The following is a 23,767-nucleotide window of genomic DNA, read 5'->3' on the forward strand; positions in this document are numbered from 1 at the left end:
TAATTGCTCTTCAATCTCTCTTTCTTCCCCTTGGTGACGTTATATCTTCTAAAGTTCTAATGCATGCATGCATGCATATTTATAGACGAGACCCATTAATCCAAAATCAATTATGAATTGGGTTACGCGTTATCAGATCAGATGAGATCAAACACTGTAGTAATCTGATCAAAAGTTACTTCTAATTAATCCTATTATCCACTCGCATACCAATCAGTTCTCTCTCTCTCTGTATGCATATATATATATATACATAGCCGATCTGATCATATATATACAACTAATTTTTATTTTGAAATCTTAATCATCTTAGATTCGCTGTTAGATATACTAACTCTTATGGAAGAGAAGAGAAGAGAAAAGAGGAGAAATTAAGAATCAATTAGTATTAATTGGCAATGGCTGTGAAATTCTGAAAGTGACCTAATTACTTAATTATATGAAATGCACCTTAAAAAACACACACACACATCTGCGGTTAATAAACTTGAGAAAACAAACTAAAATAATTATAATTAAATCATCTTTAAAACTCTCTTGGTGGCAAGAATAAGAGTCTAGAAGAAAACAACAATAAATAGAACAATAACTCTTTTGAGGAGTGAGCATTTAGTCGGTTTGTTTATCAAATCAGCTAAATGAATTAAGTTGATTTATTATTTGTTAAGTCTAACACGTGTGTTAGACTAGATCTGATTTGAATATGGATGACTCAACATAATCTCATAACTCATAAAAAAATAAGTTGTCATGAACTAAGTGAATTTATCCAATTATTTTTTAAGAAATTATTTTAAATTTATTTTAAAATATAAATAACTTTGTAAAACAAGAAATTTGTTCACTTTTTGGGGTGAGGAATATTTTGTTTTAATCAAAATAATTGAACTGAACTAGTTGAAATTATCGGTTCAGCTCGATTTAAATTGTAAGTTGCTTTAGTTTGATTTTTAAATTTGACAATTTCGATTATTTTCATTCAATTCAGTTCAGTCTCCATATTGAAAAAAAAAATTGAAATAACCGAATCGACCAAAATGTCAAAAACATATTTTTTTGACCAAATTTGTGATTTTTTCTGTTTTTTGTTTTTGATTTTTTTCGTTTTTTTCAGTTGGTTTAGTTTTTTTATTTGTTTTTGATTTTTTTGATTTCTCAGTTTGTTCGATTTGAATATTTATTCATTTGGTTTGGTTCCATTTTTGACACAAATTTGATCTAATCAATTTGAGCAATTCCATCGGTTCAATATCAATTCAATAACCGAACCAATTGAATGCCCACCTTATTAAGTCTCACTAAATTGAAAAGATTGGATCTATTCAATTTGGTTTATTGAGTGCATACAGTGAGTCACATGAAGGCACAAACTTAGTTTTATCAGTTTTAGTCCTCTCACGGTTTCAGTTCGGGTCATCATTTTCACAAACATCTATCCATATGTGGTTTACAGTTTTGGTATTTTAGGTCCCTGAGAAAATGGAAGTAAATTGGGACTAAAAATACCAAAATTAAAACGGCAACGGACCCAACGGGGGCTCTTGATCTAACTGAGGCGATTGTTTGGAAATGAAACAGACCATATGGATATGAAAATCAAAAGTAAATCGCATGGATTATTTGTAAAATGGCCTCAAATCACATGGGGTCTGGGTGAAGTTTACCCAGTGATAAGCTTATGTATAAACTTTTATAAACTAGCAATTTGATTAAGAAGAGGAATGATATGTTTTCTTAGGCGAACTAGCAGGGGAGCGGGTGTGTTGGTCTCACCCTCCCTCCCCCCCTTTCAATTTGCCCACATCAAACAAATGTTATCTTGCTCGATGCGGGTAATATAAGATTAAGAATATGTAACAATTATACAAGTAGAAGTAATGTTTGCGTTTGACAAAGTTTTCAGTTTTTGTTTTCATGTTTTCGATAACTCTGATGATTTGTTTTTAGTTGTGTTTATTTTTTTTATTTTTTTTTCTTTTTTCTTTCCCTATCCTCTCGTGAAGAACTAGAGTTCCCATAGGAGTTGTTGGCTGCTCTAGTCGCTCGAACAAAAAAATGAAAAGGAAATAAAAATATGAAAACACTTTTTTCCTGTTTTCATCTTTTTTTTAGAATGTTTTATTAATCCAAAAAATAAAAATAATTGATTGCTAATTTCTATTTATTAGGGAGTAAATAAATTCTGTAATACTCATACAAGATTAAAATAAGAAACACATATTTAAAGTGGTTCGGCAATGCCCTTGCTTTCACTTGAAAGAGTTGAACACTTTTTTTTTTCCAGTAATAAGTAGTGCAAATTCATTATGTCAGTATGGATTACAAATAATTGCATTTTTAATTTTATTTTTTCTACCCTTTAGACATACTCATCTCTTTTACACTCATAAAATGCTTAGAGAAGAACCGTACTAATTACAACATACAATAACACATCTAGCCGTTATCCCATTATGTGGGGTTGGCTACATGAATTCTAGACTTCTTTGTGGGTTACATTACAACAGATAGTTTGTCTAAAATTCATATTTGAATCCGATTAGATTTTACGCTGGTTGTCGGCTACCTAACGCAACCCTCTTCCTTTATCCGGGCTTAGGACCGGCAGTGGATAATATTCCTTGACGGAGTAATAATGAAATGAAGTTTTAACACTATCTTTATATGGAGAAGTTTCATAAGATGGTGGTGAATGGAGATAATTAATATAGTTGTGTTCCATCACTTAATTAACGTGGTGAAACCAACAAGTATAATATGGAAACACAAAAGAAACTGAACTCATTAAGGTGAGAAATGAAAAAACTTACAAATTATTTTTCACGCATTTTATTGGTTTTCACAAGTCTTGTTATATTGAGTGTTTAACCTTACTAACATAATCGGTTCACTGTACATGTTGATTGTTAATCGGGTCTCTCACAATTCCCTTGTAATTTCTCTTTACTATCGAGTGCCCCCAAGTCCCCAAACATGGAGACTCGAGAAACCCATTCGCCATAATCAACACTAATCCGTGATGGCACCATCTCATCCGTATCATTTACCACTTCGTTTGGTTCTCCTACAATGAAAGGATGGTTCAGAAGCCTTTCAACTGTTCACGTACGCTCCGATCTCTTGTCTAGACAGTTCATCACAAAATCTCGCCCTTCATTAGACAAATTTTGGGGAATTTGAGTCTTTTGGCGATTTCGAGACTTCCTAGCTCCAAGAGGAACTTGACGTCCTAGGACCCAAAATTCTCGATACTCCCATACTGATTTTTCGGTCAACATCTCCGCTACCATGTATCCGAGATACCATATATCCATCGACTCCATGTTCGAACCATGCAAAATAGAAGCGAAGGGAAGATCTTCACAGTGTGAACCACCACTTCTTGGACTATAACTTTTTATGTTGTCTCTTGTTTTCTGTGCTAGCCCAAAATCAGCTATCTTCACAGTGTTTTCACCATTCTTGGACGGAAAAACAAGAATGTTCCCGGGCTTAATGTCACAGTGTGCGTAACCCCTCTCATGCACGTGTGTTAGAGCCTTAAGGATCATCCTAGTGTAGCGCTTGATGTCAGATTCAAGCAATCTCCCTCCGCTTTGTTCCATCTAGCTCTTGAGGGAGCCGCTAGGAGCGTACTCCGGCAAGAGGTTGTAGAGGCTCTTGCCGTTTTCTTCGGATATGTCTTCTCCAAAACAACGGATAATTCCAGGACAATCACTCAGCACACGAAGTAGTTCTCCTTCCCGTTGAAGAGAGGCAGAGAACTCGAAATCTGCAGACTTGACGGAGATTGCAGGAGCTGTGATCAGCGGCCGACCGTCATGGTAGTCGTCGTAGTTATCTTGATCGGGATCTCCCAATTCCCTTATTAGAGGGACTGCCTTGCACATTGTCCCGAACGATCCCTTGCCAAGGAACTGTATCTTCGCCCAAGAACCCATTAGTTGCTCTTCAATCTCTCTTTCTTCCCATTGGTGACGTTGTTGACGATTATATCTTCTAAAGTTCTAATGCATGCATATTTATAGACGAGATCCATTAATCCAAAATCAATTATGAATTGCGTTTATCAAATCAGATGAGATCAAACACTAGTAATCTGATCAAAAGCTACTGCTAATTAATCCTATTATCCACTTGCATACCAATCAGTTCTCTCTCCCTCTCTCTCTCTATATGTACACATAGCCGATCTGATCATATATATACAACTAATTTTTAATTTTGAAATCTTAATCATCTTAGATTCGCTGTCAGATATACTAACTCTTATGGAAGAGAAGAGAGGAGAAATTAAGAATCAATTAGTATTAATTGACAATGGAACAGAAAGTGACCTAATTACTTAATTATATGAAATGCACCTTAAAACACACACACACATATATCTGTGGTTAATAAGCTTGAGAAAACAAATTAAAATAATTATAATTAAATCCTCTTTAAAACCCTCTTGGTGGCAAAAATAAGTGTGTATAAAAAAGCAACAATAAATAGAACAATAACTGTATTGAGGAGTGAGCATTTATTCGATTTGTTTATTGAATCGACTAAAATATTAAAATCAAAATAATTGAATTTGTATAAAAAAATGAGTTAAGTTGACTTATTATTTGTTAAGTCTAACATGTGTGTGTTAGACTAGATCTGATCCAAATATGAATGACTCAACATAATCTCCTAACTCATAAAAAAATAAGTTGCTATGAACTTGCGCTGACCCTTATCTAATCCAACTTAGCCAAACTAAGTGAGTTTTATCTAATTTTTTAAAATTTATTTTAAAATATAAATAACTTTATAAAACAAGAAATGCATTCACTTTTCAAATATTTTGGTTCAATCGAAATAATTGAATCGAACTAGTCAAAATTATTGGTTCAGTTCGGTTTAAACTGTAGGTTACTTTAGTTCGATTTCTAAGTTTGACAATTTCGATTGCTTTGGTTTGATTCGGTTTAGTGTCCATATTGAGAAAAAAAATTTGAAATAACTGAACCAATTAAAATGTCAAAAACGACATTATTTTTTGACCATTTTTTTTGTTTTTATTTTTATTTTTTTCTGTCAATTTAGTTTTTTTTATTTGTTTTCGATTTTTTTGATTTCTCAATTTGTTCGGTTTGAATATCTATTCATTTGGTTCAGTTTTATTTTTGACATAGATTTAATCTAATCAATTTGAGCAATTTCGTCGGTTCAATATCAGTTCAATAACGGAACCAATTGAATCCTCACCCTATTAATTCATACTAATTTGAACAGATTTGATCTATTCAATTTGGTCTATTTAGTTTATACAGTGAGTCACATGAGGGCACAAACTTAATTTTATCAGTTTGTGAGGGAGAAAATATTTCTCCTAGGCCTCTCACGGTTTCAGTTCAGGTCATCATTTTCACAGACATCTATGCATATGTGGTTTACAGTTTTGGTATTTTAGGTCCGTGAAAAATGGAAGTAAATTGGGACTAAAAATACCAAAATTAAAACGGCAACGGACCCAACAGGGGCTCTTGATATAACTGAGGCGATTGTTTGCAAACGAAACAGACCATATGGATATGAAAAATCAAAAGTAAATCGCATGGATTATTTGTAAAATGGCCCCAAACTACATGGGGTCTGGGTGAAGTTTACCCAGTGATAAGCTTATGTACAAACTTTTATAAACTAGCAATTTGATTAAGAAGAGGAATGATATGTTTTCTGAGGCGAACTAGTAGGGGAGCAAGTGTGTTGGTCTCACCCCCCCCTCCCTCAATTTGTTCGCATCAAACAAATGTTATTATGCTCGATGTGGGTAATATAAGATTAAGAATTGTTTGTATCAAACAAATGTTATCTTGCTCAATGTGGGTAATATAAGATTAAGAATATATAACAATTGTACAAATAGAAGTAATGTTTGCGTTTGACAAAGTTTTCAGTTTTTGTTTTCATATTTTTGATGACTCTGATGATTTGTTTTTATTTGTGTTTATTTTTTTTATTTTTCCTTTTCCTTTCCCTATACTCCCGTGAAGAACTAGAGTTCCCATAGGAGTTGTTGTTGGCTGCTCTAGTCACTCGAACAAAAAAATGAAAATGAAATAGAAATATGAAAATACTTTTTTCTTGTTTTCATCTTTTTTTTTAGAATGTTTTATTAATTCAAAAAATGAAAATAATTGATTGCTAATTTCTATTTGTTAGGGAATAAATAAATTCTGTAATACTCATACTTAAAAAGTGGTTCAGCAATGTCCTTGCTTTCACTTGAAAGAGTTGCACACTTTTTTTTTTTTCAGTAGTAAGTAGTACAAATTCATTGTCGATACGAATTACAAATGATTGCATTTCTAATTTTATTTTTTCTACCCGTTGACATACTTATCTTTTTTACACATAAAATGCTCAGAGAAAAATCGAACTTATTAAGGTGAGAAATGAAAAATCTTATAAATTATTTTTCACGTATTTTATTGGTTTTCACAAGTCTTGTTATATCGAGTGTTTAACCTTACTAACATAATTGGTTCACTATACACGTTGATTGTTAATTGGGTATCTCACAATTTCCCTGTAATTTCTCTTTATTATCGTGTGCCCCCAAGTCTCCAAATATGGAGACTCGAGAAATCCATTCGCCATCATCAACACTAGTCCGTGATGGGACTATCTCATCCTTATCATCTACCACTCCGTTTGGTTCACCTACAATGAAAGGATGGTTCAGAAGCCTTTCAGTTGTCCGCGTGCGCTCCGATCTCCTGTCTAGACAGTTCATCACAAAATCTCGCCCTTCATCAGACAAATTTTGGGGAATTTGAGTCTTTTGGCGATTTCGAGACTTCCTAGCTCCAGGCGAAACTTGACGTCTTAGGACCCAAAATTCTCGATACTCCCATACTGATTTTCCAGTCAATGTCTCCGCTACCATGTACCCGAGATATTATATATCCATCGACTCTATGTTTGAACCATGCAAAATAGAAGCGAAGGGAAGATCTCTACGGTGTGAACCACCACTTCTAGGACTACAGCTTCTTATGTTCTCTCTTGTATTCTGCACTAGCCCAAAATTAACTATCTTCACACTGTTTTCACCATTCTTGGACGAGAAAACAATAATATTCTCGGGCTTAATGTCACAGTGCGCGTAACCCCTCTCATGCATGTGTCTTAGAGCCTTAAGGATCATTCTAGTGTAGCGCCTCACATCGGACTCTAGCAACTTCCCTTTGCTACTTCTTTGCATGAGATTTTTAGGGGAACCACCGGAAGCGAACTCCAACAAAAGGTTGTAAACCTTCCTGTCCCTTTCGACACTTACGTCTTCTCCATGGCAACGGATAATCCCTGGGCAATCGTTTAATGTGAATAGGATGCTTCCTTCCTTCTGGAGAGATGATGATTGTTTGAATTCAGCAAATTTGACTACAATTATAGGAACTAACAACTTTGAATAATCCATGTTGGGGGGTTGAGGAATTGCTATATGCACTTCCCTGAATGCTCCCTTCCCGATAGCCTGCGTTTTCACCCAATTACAATTACGAGTATCCATCACCGATTAGCTATTAAACAGCCTTCTTTAATCTTCACCCAAGCTTATTCTTAATGACTTGCACAAGCATTTAGGCAGCTGTCTATCCTATAAGCGTGTATGTTCCTAATCCCAAATTATTATTTATAAGGCCATTAAGTTAGTCCTGGTTGTAGTAGATTAATGATTTAATAAAGTCAAAATCTTATTCTAATTTGGTTTTGTTGATTTCCTAGATATTAGCGATGTGGGAGAAAAGATGGATAATCATATAATTAAGATAGGTGATTAAAAACAAACATAATTAACAAATTAAGTTAATAATAGAACTATATTTGATTTTGGAATCTTAATCATCTTAGTTATATATATCAATCAGTTCTCTCTCTCTCTCTCTCTATATATATATATGTGTGTGCGCGTGCGTGCACGCACGTGTGCGTGTATATCTATATGTATGTAACTAATCTGATCATATAAATATTACTAATTTTGATTTTGGAATCTTAATCATCTTAGATTGGCAATTAGATATACTAACTCTTATGGAAGAGAGGAGGAGAAATTAAGAATGAATTAATATTAATTGGCAATGGTTGTGAAATTAAGAAAGTGACTTAATTACTTAAATCATAATAAATTACTTAATTATAATTATAAATTAAATCCTCTTTAATCTTCTCTTGGTTACAAAAATAAGAGTATAATAAAGGAACAATAAATAGAACAACAATCATACCATTATTTAATCCTCCAATCATTCAAACTTGAATTCAATTTGCAATTGCCAATGTTCAAGGCTTGGGAGTTCAAAAATTTATTTAGAAATACTAAAATGAGTTAAGTTGGCTTATTATTTGCTAAGCCTAACATTTTATGTGTTGGGCCAGATTTGACCCGAATATGGATAAGCAAAATTTAGGTTAAATTGAAATAATTAAAATCGATCAAAATTGACAATTTAATTCGGTTCAATTTGTAAATCGGTTTGGTTCAATTTTTAAATTTGAATTTTTTTGGTTATTTCGAATCAATTTGATTTTCTTATTTGAAAAAATCAAAATAATTGTTCCAATCGAAATGTCAAAAGTATTGTTGTTTTTTACTAAATTAAGAATCAGAGAATGACAAATTCGTAGAAGAAGTTGTTTAATTAAAATTAAAGATTTAGGTTACGTGTTTTTTTGCTGTTTTCAAGCTATTTTTAGTTTTTAATGTTTTAAAATAATGAAAGTACGTTGTCTTTGTTGTTTTTAAAAATATATTTTTTAAAATAAAAAAAATTCAAAATAACAAAAAATTATTTTAGGTATTTTCATCCAAAATAAAATCTAAATTCAAAACACAAAAACAGATTTCATTTTAATTTTGGTATTCTCTTTCTCTCTTCTTTCTCTTCAAGCCAGATCCATCACCGCAAGCAATCGCTTCATTTTCTTCCTCTCTTCAAGCCAGATCCATCACCTCAAATCGTATTACATTGCTGCCCATTGTGCTCATCTTCATTGTGCTTTCTGGGTTTACCAGCGGCAGGTTCACCTCGTGGCCGGTCCGGCCCAACCGGGACACTGCGGCTCGTCGGACCGGGGGTTCACTGTGGGCCGTCGCCATCTTGCTGGTGGTGCTTCTTCTGCTGGTGTCTTACCAGTCCTCCTTCCACTCATAAGTGGTTTGGACCTCTTTTTAGGTTGGAATAGGCATAGAATTATAATTGGTTTGGGCCTCCTTTGTGGTCTTTTTGATGGGCTTTGAGGGTGAGGGATGGCGCCTTGTGCTTTTGTTTTGTTCTTTTTCTCGTGTTGTGGCAATTCTCTCTACTGGATGGTGAAAAATTGTTTGCGACTTCTATTGGTGTAAGCAGTGGATGGTGAAAGTAAAAGACAATGAGATGTGGGATTTTCTGTGCATCCAAACAGCTCCCAAGTGGCGCCAACCAATTTATTGAAGACATAATTTAACAACTCATAAAAAATAAGTTGCCATGAACTTGCGTTGAGCCTTATGTCTCTCAACCAATTTATTGATCCAATTGTTTTTCAAGAAACTGATTTAAATTTGTTTTAAAATATAAATAACTTTATAAAACAAGAGATGTTTTGATTATCACTAATTTGAAAAGGTTAAAAGGAAGTGTTGACTCGATCACTCAATTAAGAAATTTAATCAAGTGATTAATGAAAGCCGATCGAACTAAAATGTCACAGAAAGGGAAAATTATGATTTTGATATTATGTTAAAAGATATAGTCAGTCGAGATAATAAATTCTTATTTATTTGCTAAATTGAGAGGTGGTCAATTCAAAACATCACAGGAATTAATTATTTATAATTTAAATTGTACAAAAATAAAAATAGAAATCTCATATGATATATGAAATAAAAACAAAAAAAAAACATTTTTCATAAAAATAAAAAACATAAATGTGAGGGAAATGTACAAATAAAAAAATAGAGATTTTTTTAAATATAATTTTTAATATAAAAAATATAAAATATTATTTAATTTATAAATAAACATAAATTTTGACTTAAAAATAAGGACGAATTTTTTTCGTAAATATAAATATTTTTTTAAACATAAATTTAGCTGTAACTTTGTCGTTGACAAAAACACGTTTCTAAATTGAAATCGCATTTGTCGACGTTCGATTTTAGCCGACCATGATTCGTTTTGGGCCACAGTGAATAAATCCAAAAATACCAAGAAGAAGAAAGGAACCTCGAATCCCAAGCGTGAGTCAACACTAGAATTTTTTACGTGGTTCGGTCAGAACGATGCCTATTCCACGACCGCGCTCTGATTATTCTCTCAGAATGGCGGTATCTCATTATTCCCTTGTCCCTCGTGATATCTATCATTCTTATTTATACTGAGGCGCTTTTACAATTTAGATAACATAAAGAAATACAATGAGTGTATAATGGGGGACAAACAACCCTTTATCGCCTTCACAAGACCGAGAGTGGGATCCTCATTACGAGGGGCATGGGCAGTTGCAGATAAAGTAAACGGACCCTACCTTTGACTTCTCGACAGCTTTGCCACTCATGCGAGCTGGAGGTTTTAGGCTAACGACCTGAATGGTCCAGCGATCTGGAGGATATTTCCTAGAGCTCGTTAGTCGATCGCTCGGAGCTCGTTGGGAGCTTATCGGGAGCTCGCCAAATGCTCGCTTTACGAGTTCCGGATTTCGATGGTGGTTGGACTTTCCTTGACGAGATCGTCTGGGCCTTCTTGGCCTCGGGTGATTGGGCCGGTCCATCGGGTCGAGTCTGGCTCATGCGGGATGATACGGGAAATACATATAACAGCATTTATGATATTTTTTAATATTATTAAATATTTTTAAAATTATAAAAATGGATCAAAAATATTTTTTTAATATTTTAATATAAAAAACGTCTTAAAAATACTAAAACGGTGAAGCCGTTATAGTTGGCGTTTTGGTGAATCATAGTTTATAATTTTTAGTTTGTTATTTTTTAACTTAGAACGGGCCCGGCAGACCAACATGGGCCTTGGGCCAACATACGTCGGGCCACCTAATTTTTTGGGTCGGGTCGGGTCGGGTCAGACCGGCCTCTTCTGATTCGCATTATAAATATATCCCTCGTTTCACTCCCATTTGTTTTCGCAACATACTTTCCCTCCCCTTTTGCTTATCTGTTCTTCTTTGATTCGATTATTACTATTTGAACCAACCAGTGCTTCTCCTCCTCGATCGGCTTTGGTTTCGATCTGTATCCGCCAATCAGTTGCAATGGATGAGACTAAATTCAAAGAGCTCAGACACGCCGATGTCTATTGTGTGGACGTCGCTTTCGTTTCTTCCTCCTCGTCATCCACCAGTGCTCTCTTTGGCCAGCAATCCACAGGCTAGTGATTTTTGTTTCTTGGATTTCTCTTCACCTAAATTGAGCAGAAGGGTTGTTAGTCAGTGTTTGTCGACCCCTATTTACGTGAACTGGAGGCTTTCATTTTTGATTCGCTATTGATTAACTATAAATGCTTACGAGGGTGGTGATTTTCATTTTCAGAAGGATTTCGCTTGTCAGTTCAATTAGGGATAGGGATCCATGGCTTTCTGTTCAGTTATTTTTCTTTCACTGTATTGACTAGTTAGTCATAGACAATTCAAAGACGAAGCCGAATTATTAAGAAGATGGTTCTAAGGTTACTTGGACCAAACAAGAATTGGATGGATGGTTAAGTAGAAGACATTCGATCATTTGGAGTACAATTACAAATTCCTAATATCTCATTTTGGCAATTCTGGATTTTAAATATTTTTATCTTACTGGTTGCACATGTTTATTAATACTTGTTACTTGTGTTCGAGAACATCACAGAAGACATCAATTTTGCGGATGTATGAAAGGGGTTTGTATATCCCGCATCTCAAATTAAAGAAACTGATTGTTTGGTAGGTGCTGAACTAGAATATTTACATTGCTTCCAAAATTTTCATGTTAATTAGACATACTCAAAGCAGTAATTGCCTTCTATTTTTATCTTTATTTTTTTGGGTATTCTGGCAATGTGATATTGCAGCTATCCAAATTTAATCTCTTGGAGTTTTTTTTAATTAGCCTAAATGTGAGTCTTTTGGTGAGGCAATAACAAATTGGGCAGTAGCTTTAGCTACTGTCATTCCTCAAATTCATACTCTATTTGATACTTGATGAGGTGAGGAAAATGTACTGAAAACATAATTGCAACGGTTGACCCTTTATTTAGCTTGTCGACTAATCTTTAGTCTGTCTACTAATGCACTGGAAAACTTGAAAGAAAAATTTAAGCTCCACTCTCAGCCTTCTTCCATCTTCTGGTCTGGTAATCATCTTTGGAAGAGTCATAAGTTGGGTAAAAGCTGCCATGGATTCTTTGACGGATTTCAAGTAACATGGCTTGTGCTAAGAAAAATAGATCCATGGCACCCACCATTATCTGTTTGAACATTCTATTTGTTAAGTAATCCCGTAAATGTTGTAGGGAATGTAGTTTATGTGCATGACAGCAGATCCAATTCATATTTCATTTTAGTTTCTTATAATTGCCATCTCAGATTCCTAGTTGGATTTATTTTTATTTGTTCTCCAGAAAATCAGAATTACAGCATAAACTTTGAACTGCCAGTGGCTTTTGATGATGAAAAAGCAGTGGAGAAAGGCAACGTCAGTTCACTGATTGAAGAATTACCTGAACTTTCTGAGTTGCCAGAACAGGAAAGCACAGGAAAACTTGGAAAGTATAATTTGCGCAAAAGTTTAGATTGGGATACAGCATTCTTCACTAATGCAGGTAGGCTCTGTTTGCGCAAAACAACTTTGCTACTTGCAAGTTTAAGCATAGAGTTACATATTTTCTTTGACATATTAGGTCTTCTAGAACCTGGGGAATTGTCTTGCATGATCAAAGGAGTAAACAATGGTGGAAAACATTTTTCACCTGGAATTGCAGAGGATATACATAGATCTAATGATTCAATCTCTACATTAGAAAGTGAGAGTTTGACAATGGGAAGTCTGGAAGCTGATCTGTTTGAGAACATCAGAGCTTCAATTCAGAAATCCAGTAAAGCATATCACATGGCAATTTCTGGTAAAACTGCACCCAGAGAGAAAAAAACCCAAGTTTTCTGTTGTAAGTACACTAGCAATTGTAGAGCATGGCTTGAAGAATTAGTGATTTTTTTATTTTATTTTTTGTTCTACTTCTATCTGCTAGAGATGCCACCATCAAAATTGACACGGCCATCTTGTTCTATAGCACCACATGTTCCCAGTGCTGTATGTGATGTGCCTCTTTGCCATCTTTACGTCAACTACCCCTCTACTTCTAAGAAAACAGTAATGGTAAGCCTCCCTGAATGGATAGTAGCTGCTGGATGTCCATGCTGTAGCTTATGCAAATTGTTTACTGAAGTTTGAAATTATGTACTTCCAAAATTTTTTAGGTGAAGTCAGAACCCGCTGCCAAGAACCAAGGGGCTGGAATGCAAGGACCAGAGAAACTGATAAAACAGAGAGTTGGTTATTCACTGGGCATACAGGTATGTATTCATCTAGTGCAGTATGAATGCTTTCTTTCTAGTCTCCCGTGTAACATTATGTGGTCCAGTTGCAAATGACAAGCGATGTGAATTACTGGCCTTTCAAATGGAATGCATATGTTCTAATTATTTGTGTCACTCCATTTCATGGATTATTTTTCAGATCAAAAAAGGAAGATACGTGGATAATTTGACTAGTTTGTGATATTTTCTTTTTTGCTTCTTGGAATTGTTTCATTTGGAGAAATTCAGTTCACAGTGGATGGGAAGCTTTCTTTTCAAATTAAATGTTTGCCAGGCAGAGAGAGAGAGAGAGAGAGAGAGCTGACTTTTATCAGTAGTTATCAAATGAATAAAGCCTATTCTGCAACAGGAAAGCTGACTTTCATCAGTTATCGTAAGAACAAATCCTGTTTTGCAATATAGTTTAATTGACACTTGGAACTTGTCCAATAAAGCCTGTTCAAAGAAATGGAGGCTTGAATTCATTCCTCAGGAACAGGAAAGCTTCAAAGGAAATTAGCAAGTCTTCTCCTATTTCGTCAGCACCGCTTGAGAGGCCTTCTTTGGGCAATGATAAAGCAAGAAGTGCCTCTGGTAACTAGAACAAAGTTGATTAAAGTTGTTTTTTGTTACCTGCAGCGGAAACTTTTGCACTAGTACTGACTGTACCCTTAAAATGATTGTGATAGTTTATGGTAGAGTGCATCTTGCATCAGATAGTTGTCCAAGTAGGGCTGCGACTAAGCCTGCAGTATCTTCGAAATCCCCCTCTCCAAGTTCTTCAACAACAAAGAAAGAGCCATTGAAGTCTTCTTCATCGTCTGCTCGTTCTGGCAGTCGTTCACCTGCCAATATTTGTGCATCTTCTGTGAAATCCACTAGAAGGAAGTTTGGAACCGCCAAGATTGCCAATCTGACTTCTGATGGTTTGATCCTCAAAACACGAGGGTCCAGTACTATCTCTAGTAATGTGTCTCCTGTTAGTTCTATTAGTGAATGGTCCTCAGAATCATCTTCATCAGCTTCAAGGAATAGCTTTGATACTGGTTCTCCTTGTAGATCCCAAGATAATGATATCCCTCCTCCGGATTGTTGCAATCAATCCAATGGTCATGTCTCAGATGAACATAATAAGGCAACTCTACCGCATGGTGAAACTATAAAAGCAGTTTCAGGGCAGCTTGGTGGACATTCTCAACCGGCTATGGCAAAACCCTCAGGTCTGCGAAAGCCATCGGCAAGGATTGGATTTTTCGATTGGGACAGTCCTACTCTCGTTTGTTGAAATTGCTTATTGAGAAGCAGTTTTGCCGATGTGATTGATTCTGTTGCAATGAGCTATAAAAACTCCTCTCCAAGGAGGTTATTGTTCCCCTCTGTATATTGAAAAACATTTGTTAGTATACTCTTTTTAACTTTATACATTCTTCATTACAATGTAATTTCACCACAGTTGTTATCATAAATTGCAAATGCATCATTATAAACACCTAGCATGAATTATATTATATATACACCAACTTCTTCAACATTATGTGGAAACTAATTAACATGCAATCCAACAAAGGTATTTGTCAGATCAGGCAACCAAGGCTCTGTTGTCGAGTGCCTCAAAGTAGAATTGGAAAATGGGTCGGGCGATCTATGGGCCCGCTCGGCCCGGCACTATAGCAACGGGCCGGGCCGAGTCGGACCAATGCTTTGTGGCATTTGGTCTAGCTCGCCTTGGCCCATTTATTAAAGGTCATAGAATCGTGTCGGATCCTTATTTCTCATTACTCGGCTTGACCCACTTCCTTTGAGGGTCAAATTCGACCCGACTCACAAAATGGATGGGCTAGGCGGGCCTGCCCGGCCCATCTCGCCCATTTTCCAACTCTACCTCCAAATCTCAAAAGTGGAGACACGAGAAACCTATTCGCCATCATCAACACCAATTCTTGATGGCATGGCACCATTTCATCCTCATCATCCACCAACCTATTTGGATCATCGAGAATGAAATGATGGTTTAGAAGCCTTCCAGTTGTTCATGTACTCTTTGATTGCCTGTCCATCCTGATCATCCACCAATCCATTCGGGTAGTATTATTATGAATATCAAGGGCTTAAACATATCAAATTCAATTTCAACCATTAAAATTAAAAATACATATTTTGAAAATTTGAACATTTATTTATTTGCATATTTTCTCTTATGAGGGTACTAACACATTTATTTTAAAATATTTTTTTATCACTTTCTCTTTTCTATTATTATTTTATTATCACTAGAATGTTTTTTGACAAATAAACATTAAAAAATTAACATAACATACACAAATTCATAATAATTCTACTTAAAATAGAACTATTATAAATTTATATGTGTCATATTAATTTGTAAGGGTTGCTTGTTAAACTTATTTGTAGATATGATATTAACTTTTTGATAGAAACTTTATTATTACTAGGTAAAATGAAAGTATTTGCGTTACAGAAAAATTACAAAATTATCCTTATTTGAAACTCTTTGGAGGGGGGACACTTGTCTCCAAATTGAGATTTTAGTATAACCCGACTTAGGTAAAATACTCTAATTAAATAATCAGATTAGTTTGATTTGAATCTGGATTTCTATTTGTCCATATTGGTTCATGAATCTTGTTCTACCTCATTATATATATTTATATAAAAACACAAATTTTAAGAGTTAATTACATCGTCATTTTTTTTGCATCTTTACTTTAGTTTTTGATATCAAAACTTATTTGATAGTCAAAAAATATATCGAAAATCGAGTCGTGCCCTTATACCTCAAGTAAGTTTTGGTTAAACTCAAGATCAAGGACAACTATTAGATACACTTGACTTTAAATAAAGAAAAATACTATTTGTACAAATAACTAGATTATCGAGAGGATGATTGAAGGTGTCAAAATTCAAAAATGTCCTCATTTAATTTGTTGTTGCTGCCTTTGGATGAAGCCATGGAGTCCCGGGTTTCATCCCATGATGAAGCTCGATGATTGATGATGAAATTTGATTCAGTCATCAAACTTATACATCTCGTCGATACATGTATCATAGTTCTTAAACAAAACTAATAATAATAGACTCTAACTATCATTGTTAGGGTAATTTTAAATAAAAAGTTATCTCAATGACAACGAGAAAAAGAGTAATAAAATAAAATAAAAATATTATTTAAATACTCATTTATAATATTTTTAGTAACACATATATTGTTGAATTAAACACATATTTACGTAATGTTTATTAACCAATATATTTGTAACGCCCCGTAAATGCCAATTTAATTTAATTTTGGGGTAATTTAAATTAAAGGAAATATTAAAATAATTTGTTGTGATTTAATAAAATTTACTTATGTGATTTTAAGGAAATAAGAAATTAAAATAATTAATTAATTTGTTTTAGGAATTTCTGGAATTATAGGAAAATTAAAAGAAATTCAATAATGGGATTTTCAGAAATTTCGGGAGTTAATGTAATTAATTAAGTGGGCGTTAGTGCAATTAATGGAAGTTTAGGGGTGCTGGCGTGAATCGCGGAAGAGGCCAAAAGTCACATTAAATATAACTTAAAACATATATAGGTTAGATGCGAGCGTGGGCGCGGGCGGTTCGCGCGCGAGGCGGCCAGGCAGCGGATGAGGGATCGAATCGCGGGGGCTGCGCGCGAGGAGGGGAAATTTTGGCTGATTTAATTCAGCCATAGGCGTCAAAACGACGTCGTTTCGTCAATGGCGGTGGCTCCCAGTGGCTGGCCCGCGCGCTGCCACGTGGCCGCGCCTCAGCCGCTCGTTTTTGGCCGATTTAAGCCCGATTTCGGGCGTTCTTTTTGCATGCGAACAGTAAGGAATTACAGAAAAGAGCAGCAGCGTGCGCGAGAGAAATTTCTGAGATTTTGGGGCTTCAAAAATTGGATTAAACTCCGTTTAATCCCTGATTTAATTATCCAGGTATGTAGAGCAGTTAGTAATTAATATTCTGTACGGTCAGAATTTCGTTTTGCGTCCAATTTTATTAATTTTGGCAAATAATTGGGATATTGCAGTTTGTATAATTTTTACTACTTTTGGACCCAACGAGCCTAAGGATATCTCTGATAAGGCAAGTTCTTCTTACCTATCTCGTCGTTTCTGTCGTTGGCGATTTATTGGGCCTCCCTTCGTTTGTTTCGGCCATTAATTAATTATGAAGTTTTTAAACGGTTAGTTTAAGATTTAATTTATTAAATGGATCTCGTGGGTTTTATTCGTTGGTTGCCTACGGGGGTTTGTGCCACCCCCCTGCCTGTTGGGAATGATGCCGTACTCACCCGGGGCTAGGTTCTTAGCGGTTCGGGTATTAATTGGATTTTTGGTTATTTTCTGGCTGGAGCGGTTGTGCAGTGGGGGCTAGGATCGATGGTTCGGTGACGGAGTGACTGTCGTACGGACTACCTTAGGCCGCCGGCGAGTCTCTCCTACCCACTGACCGTTGACCGGTGCCAGGCACTGCTAACTTGCTTAGCCGTTATGTGATTATAGCATGCCTGCTTATATTTTATTCTCGTTGCATGGCTTGATGTGCACATGGGTACGGGCTGCATGTTGGGATTAACATGATTTGGTTATGCTTGGTCACGGGCATTTTAGCTTGATTATAATGCATCCAGCACGGGCATATGCATCGTGTGTGGCTTACTATATGGGCGGAGCATGGCCTGATGCTTGGATGTATGGGCGCCTGGTATCACGTTGATGCTCACTACGCCATTGCATTTTATGTGCATTGCATGGCTACTGATAGTATTTAGTTCTCGGACGGGAGTACCGTTCCGAGGGAGCCTATGGCTCGGTTGTCGGGAGTACCGACGTGGATACGGGTGACGGGAGTACCGCCCCGGGACAGTGCGCACAGGTTTGTTGAGGATATTGTTGCCTTCCAGGGCAGCGGCAGGTTGGTATGGGACTTGGGTGCCAGGTGTCTTGTGTGGGCCCCAAGGACCGGTATGTGCTTTCACTATACTGCACTGTTGTGTTATAGCGTCTCATGACTTGTGTGTACTTGTGGGGCTGTGTTTGGGATGGTCTCTTCTTTTATTTATAGCCTTTCATTTCTTATAAACTTGCTGAGTCTCGCGACTCACCTTGCTTTCCATCATTCCAGGTAAGGGTAAAGCAAAGGCCGAGGGCGAGGATCGTTCCATTTAGCAGCCGGCCGTGTTGGTAAGGTGTACAGTTAGCTGCCCCCATCATCTCTGATGTTTTGCTAGAGACGCTGTCTTTTATTTTTGACTGTGCCAGGTTATCATTTGTACCTCCTATTGTTGGCACAGGGTCTGTATGTATTTTTATATACTCCATGACCGCTGTATCAGCGGGGTGCTTGTGGGCATGCATGTTTACCGTTTTTCTTCCGCTGTTAAATTTCTTATTTATGCATGCCAGGGCATTTCTGTCTTTTGTCTATTCCTCTTCCCTTCTGTGAGCGCACTCGTTCGGATAGACCGGGTGGTTGGGATATCCGGGCGGGGGTGCTTACAATGTTGGTATCAGAGCGTCATTAAGTCACTTTGGGGGACAAGTAACTGTACACCAAGGCTGTTAGGTAGAGTTAGAGTGTTAGGACGTGTCTGTTATTTCGAAATGCGTTCTAATTAAATTTGGTTGTCTAGGTATCATGGACGCACGACGTGGGCGAGGTCGTGGTAGACCGTCGGCACGAGGTAGAGGACACCTTGTCCCTACTCCGGAGGTTCAGGCTACAGGTGCGGGAGAGCAGAGACAGCCAGGGCCACCAGATATGCAGGAGACATTAGCGGGTATTTTACGAGCTGTAGATGTACTGGCAGCATCTCAGTTGCGACAGGAGCGCAGACATGATGATAGGACCGCTACGGCCCAGGCGTCGCATTCAGGTACGTCGGGAGCAGGGGACGGTTCAGGTGCTACAGTGCTTAGAGATTTTATGGCCTTGCGACCACCAGAGTTTAGTGGAGGCGCTGATGCGACGGTGGCTGAGGATTGGTTACTAGCGGTGGAGAAGCATTTGAGATCCATAGACTGTGCAGAGGCCCACAGAGTTCGGCTGGGGACTTTCTTGTTACGAGGTGACGCCGAGCGGTGGTGGGAGACCACCAGACAGAGATATGGCGATGGAGGTCCGTCATGGGCACAGTTCGTTGAGGCGTTCAATGAGACCTATGTACCAGCTTGGATCAGAGAGCAGAAGGTGTTTGAGTTCATTGAGTTACAATAGGGCAGTAAGACAGTTACGCAGTATGAGACCGAGTTCGTGGCATTATCTCGTTATGCTCCTGAGTTAGTGACCCCTGAGTCGCGTCGAGTTAGCAAGTTTCAGAGGGGGTTACGACCAGAGATCCGTCATGCCATGGCTGGTATTGAGGCCCCTGACTTCCCTACGGCTGTTCAGCGAGCCCACGCGGTGGAGAGGGATCGATTGGAGGCCCGAGCAGAGCAGTTAGTCTTGAAGGGTGCAGGGAGCAGCAGTAAGAAGAGGAAGTGGGATGCAGGCAGCCAGAGTTCGGGATTTCCACAGTGCCGGCAGTGCGGGCAGAGACACCAGGGGCAGTGTCGGGAGGTACGTCGAGATGTATGTTATCGCTGTGGTCAGCCGGGGCATTTGAAGAGAGACTGTCCACAGGCGCCTAGACCGACTACACCAGCCCCACCAGCTACACCGGCCACAGGGCAGGAGATTATTTGTTTTCGCTGTGGACAGAGGGGCCACCGAGCGAACAGGTGCACCCAGCCAGCACAGAGTGGAGGGCCACGGACTGGAGGTGTGGGGCCCAGACCAGTTCAGAGACAGTCTGCACCTAGGACGCAGGGTGCAGGAGCACCATTACCTCTTCCAGCAGCACAGCGCCCAGGACCTACAGAGAGAGTTCAGATGCAGGGACAGGCATTTGCAGTGTCAGCGACCGAGGCAGCTGAGAGCAGTGATATAGTGCAAGGTATACTTACTCTCTATGGCCATGACGCACGTGCCCTATTTGATACAGGTTCCACCCACTCTTTTATAGCACCCCATTTGTTGCATAAGATCCCAATCCCGTGTAACCCCTTACCATATGATTTATCTATTTCGACACCGGGAGGGACGGTGTTGTTGGGGAGTGAGATGGTCAGGGATTGCGAGATAGGGATTTACGACCAGGTATTTGTGGGGGATCTTGTTGTTTTGGCGATCCAGGATTTTGACTTACTGTTGGGTATGGATTGGCTCTCTCGGCACTATGCTCGGGTTGATTGTCGTCGGAAGGTAATATCATTTGAGCATCCGGGGAGACCAGTTGTTACATACCGGGGTGTGAAACCAGTGGTGACTACGCCGATGATATCAGTTATGCACGCCGAGAGACTTATTCGATGTGGGTGTGAAGCCTACTTTGCGTTCGTGACCGTGATAGCGGGGGAGAAGAAGGAGTTGGCTGCCTATCCTGTGGTGCGAGACTTTCCAGATGTGTTCCCAGATGAGTTGCCGGGACTACCACCGCACCGAGAGATTGATTTTGCGGTCGATCTGATGCCAGGTACGCAGCCTATTTCCAAGACTCCTTACCGTATGGCTGCCAATGAACTGAAAGAACTCAAGGTGCAATTGCAAGATCTTTTGGAGAAAGGTTTTATTCGGCCGAGCACATCGCCATGGGGGGCCCCAGTATTATTTGTGCGCAAGAAGGACGGGTCTATGCGACTTTGTATAGATTACCGACAGCTTAATCAGGTAACAATCAAGAACAAGTACCCCCTACCCCGTGTGGATGATTTACTGGATCAGTTGCGTGGTGCATCGATGTTTTCCAAGATAGATTTGCGGTCAGGTTATCATCAGGTGCGAGTCAGAGATGAGGATATTGCAAAGACCGCATTTCGCACGCGTTACGGCCATTATGAATTTGTGGTCATGCCGTTTGGGCTGACCAATGCACCTGCAGTATTTATGGATCTGATGAATAGGGTATTCAAGGAATATTTGGATTCTTTTGTCATAGTTTTCATTGACGACATCCTAATTTACTCACCGAGCCCTGAGACACACGAGGCGCATCTGAGCGTGGTTCTGCAGAAGCTCAGAGAGGAGCAGTTATATGCCAAGTTTTCGAAATGTGAGTTTTGGCAGACCCGAGTGGTATTCTTGGGACACGTGGTCTCAGGAGAGGGTATCTCAGTAGACCCAGAGAAGACTAGAGCCGTGATGGATTGGCCGAGACCGATGACAGTGACAGAGATTCGGAGTTTTCTTGGCCTTGCCGGATATTATCGACGGTTCATAGAGGGTTTTGCACGGCTTGCATCTCCCCTGACGAAGCTGACAAGGAAGGGCACCAGATTTATTTGGGATGAGTCTTGCGAGAGATCATTCCAGGAGTTGAAGCGGCGTTTGACTTCGGCGCCAGTACTGACGATACCCAGGTGTGGTGAGTTATTTACTGTTTACAGTGATGCCTCGTATGCAGGATTGGGATGTGTTTTGATGCAGGACGGCCGAGTGAATGCTTATGCATCCAGACAGTTGAAGAGGCATGAAGAGAATTATCCCACACATGATCTGGAGTTGGCGGCTGTCGTGTTTGCCTTGAAAATTTGGAGGCATTATCTTTATGGTGAGAGAGTCCAGATATATACAGATCACAAGAGTCTCAAGTATTTATTTTCGCAAAAGGAACTTAATATGAGACAACGACGTTGGTTGGAGCTGCTTAAGGACTACGATTGCGAGATCCTCTATCATCCAGGTAAAGCCAATGTGGTAGCAGATGCACTGAGTCGCCGTGGAGCATCAGTTGCAGCTATGATGGTGCAGGAGTGGGTCTTACTGGAGCAGATGAGCGATCTTACTATTTCTGTGGCACCAGACAATCCTACACTTTATTGCGCTGCCATGAGTATCCATTCGGATCTGGAGGGTCAGATTCGCGATCGACAGCGACAGGATGTGGAGCTTGGCGAGATTATGGCTGATATGGAGAGATTTGGGTCATTGGGGTACAGTCAGAGGGACGATGGTTTGCTATTGTTTCGTGGACGGATCTGTGTGCCGAGTGACAGTGATATCAGGCTGAGGATCCTAGAGGAAGCTCATCGTTCTCCCTATACTATCCATCCTGGAGCGACGAAGATGTACCAGGGCTTACGACGTCAGTATTGGTGGAGCGGCATGAAGAGGAGCGTAGCAGAATTTGTATCGCGATGTTTAGTGTGCCAGCAGGTTAAGGCTGAGCACCAGAGGCCCGCAGGATTGTTACGACCTTTATCTGTGCCGGAGTGGAAGTGGGAACGCATAGCTATGGATTTTGTCTCAGGATTGCCACGATCCAGCCGGGGGTATGATTCGATATGGGTGATTATCGATCGGTTGACTAAATCAGCGCACTTCTTACCTGTCAAGAAGACCTATCCTATTCATCGACTGGCCAAGCTATACATTGATGAGGTGGTGAGACTGCATGGAGTCCCAGCTAGTATTGTGTCAGACAGGGATCCTCGGTTTACCTCACGATTTTGGGAGGCGTTGCAGAGTGCTATGGGGACCCAGCTGACTTTCAGTACAGCCTTTCATCCTCAGACTGACGGGCAGTCGGAGCGGACCATTCGGACTTTGGAAGATATGCTCCGCGCCTGTGTACTGGACTTTCATGGGAGCTGGGATGACCATTTGTCGTTGGTGGAGTTTGCTTACAATAATAGCTTCCAGGCCAGCATTGGGATGGCACCATTTGAGGCATTATATGGGCGGCCGTGTAGGTCACCGCTTTGCTGGACCGAGACTGGGGAGCGAGCGTTACTTGGACCGGAGTTGGTGGAGCAGACGACAGAAAAGATCCAGTTGATTCGGGCTAGGATGAAGGCAGCTCAGGATCGTCAGAAGAGTTATGCTGATAGACGACGCCGAGATTTGGAGTTTGATGTGGGTGATCATGTTTTCCTTCGAGTTATGCCGATGAGGGGTGTTCGACGCTTCGGAGTATCTGGCAAGTTGAGTCCTCGCTATGTGGGACCGTTCGAGATATTGGAGCGAGTCGGATCGTTGGCATACCGGTTAGCTTTACCCCCTCAGTTAGCCCATGTACATGATGTCTTTCATGTTTCTATGCTCCGCAAGTACGTGGCAGATCCCGGGCATGTCATTGATTATCATCCGCTCGTGGTGCAAGAGGACGCGTCGTA

General features: G+C 39.0%; 3 protein-coding genes across 4 annotated transcripts; 2 read left to right on the forward strand and 1 right to left on the reverse strand.

Annotated features, from left to right (window-relative positions):
* Positions 1-6,934: 6,934 nt before the first annotated feature.
* LOC127809382 (mitogen-activated protein kinase kinase kinase 20-like) lies at positions 6,935-9,139 on the reverse strand. The gene is made up of 2 exons (XM_052348141.1): positions 8,993-9,139; positions 6,935-7,513 (listed from the first exon to the last, which is right to left on the reverse strand). The coding sequence occupies exons 1-2, from the start codon at positions 9,137-9,139 to the stop codon at positions 6,935-6,937; spliced, it is 726 nt and encodes a 241-aa protein (XP_052204101.1).
* Positions 9,140-11,176: 2,037 nt separating this feature from the next.
* Positions 11,177-15,066, forward strand: LOC127810203 (uncharacterized). 2 transcript variants are annotated; one of them, XM_052349539.1, is made up of 7 exons: positions 11,177-11,404; positions 12,630-12,830; positions 12,909-13,172; positions 13,299-13,384; positions 13,486-13,581; positions 14,040-14,178; positions 14,274-15,066. In XM_052349539.1, exons 1-7 carry the CDS (start codon positions 11,290-11,292, stop codon positions 14,867-14,869), a joined length of 1,497 nt encoding a protein of 498 aa, XP_052205499.1. In that variant the 5' UTR covers positions 11,177-11,289; the 3' UTR covers positions 14,870-15,066. The 2 variants fall into 2 exon arrangements, with proteins under 2 accessions (XP_052205499.1, XP_052205500.1); XM_052349540.1 differs by having other exon boundaries at positions 12,909-13,130; positions 13,257-13,384.
* Positions 15,067-18,759: 3,693 nt separating this feature from the next.
* LOC127809383 (uncharacterized) lies at positions 18,760-19,832 on the forward strand. Its single transcript, XM_052348142.1, has 2 exons — positions 18,760-18,799; positions 19,249-19,832. Exon 2 carries the CDS (start codon positions 19,254-19,256, stop codon positions 19,830-19,832), a length of 579 nt encoding a protein of 192 aa, XP_052204102.1. The 5' UTR covers positions 18,760-18,799; positions 19,249-19,253.
* The last annotated feature ends 3,935 nt before the right edge of the window (positions 19,833-23,767 follow it).

This window comes from Diospyros lotus, chromosome 9, assembly GCF_014633365.1.
Source record: "Diospyros lotus cultivar Yz01 chromosome 9, ASM1463336v1, whole genome shotgun sequence".
Taxonomy (NCBI): Eukaryota; Viridiplantae; Streptophyta; class Magnoliopsida; order Ericales; family Ebenaceae; genus Diospyros; species Diospyros lotus.

Excerpts from the sequence above, each read along its gene's own strand:
- LOC127810203 (XM_052349539.1), top strand. The coding sequence starts at position 11,290 with ATGGATGAGACTAAATTCAAAGAGCTCAGACACGCCGATGTCTATTGT. Across the intron at positions 12,831-12,908 it reads AGCATTCTTCACTAATGCAG|GTCTTCTAGAACCTGGGGAA; the intron begins GTAGGCTCTGTT and ends TTGACATATTAG. Across the intron at positions 13,582-14,039 it reads GTTATTCACTGGGCATACAG|CCTGTTCAAAGAAATGGAGG; the intron begins GTATGTATTCAT and ends TGTCCAATAAAG.
- LOC127809382 (XM_052348141.1), bottom strand. The coding sequence starts at position 9,139 with ATGGCGACGGCCCACAGTGAACCCCCGGTCCGACGAGCCGCAGTGTCC. Across the intron at positions 7,514-8,992 it reads GCAATGTAATACGATTTGAG|GCTATCGGGAAGGGAGCATT; the intron begins GTGATGGATCTG and ends GTGAAAACGCAG.
- LOC127809383 (XM_052348142.1), top strand. The coding sequence starts at position 19,254 with ATGGACGCACGACGTGGGCGAGGTCGTGGTAGACCGTCGGCACGAGGT.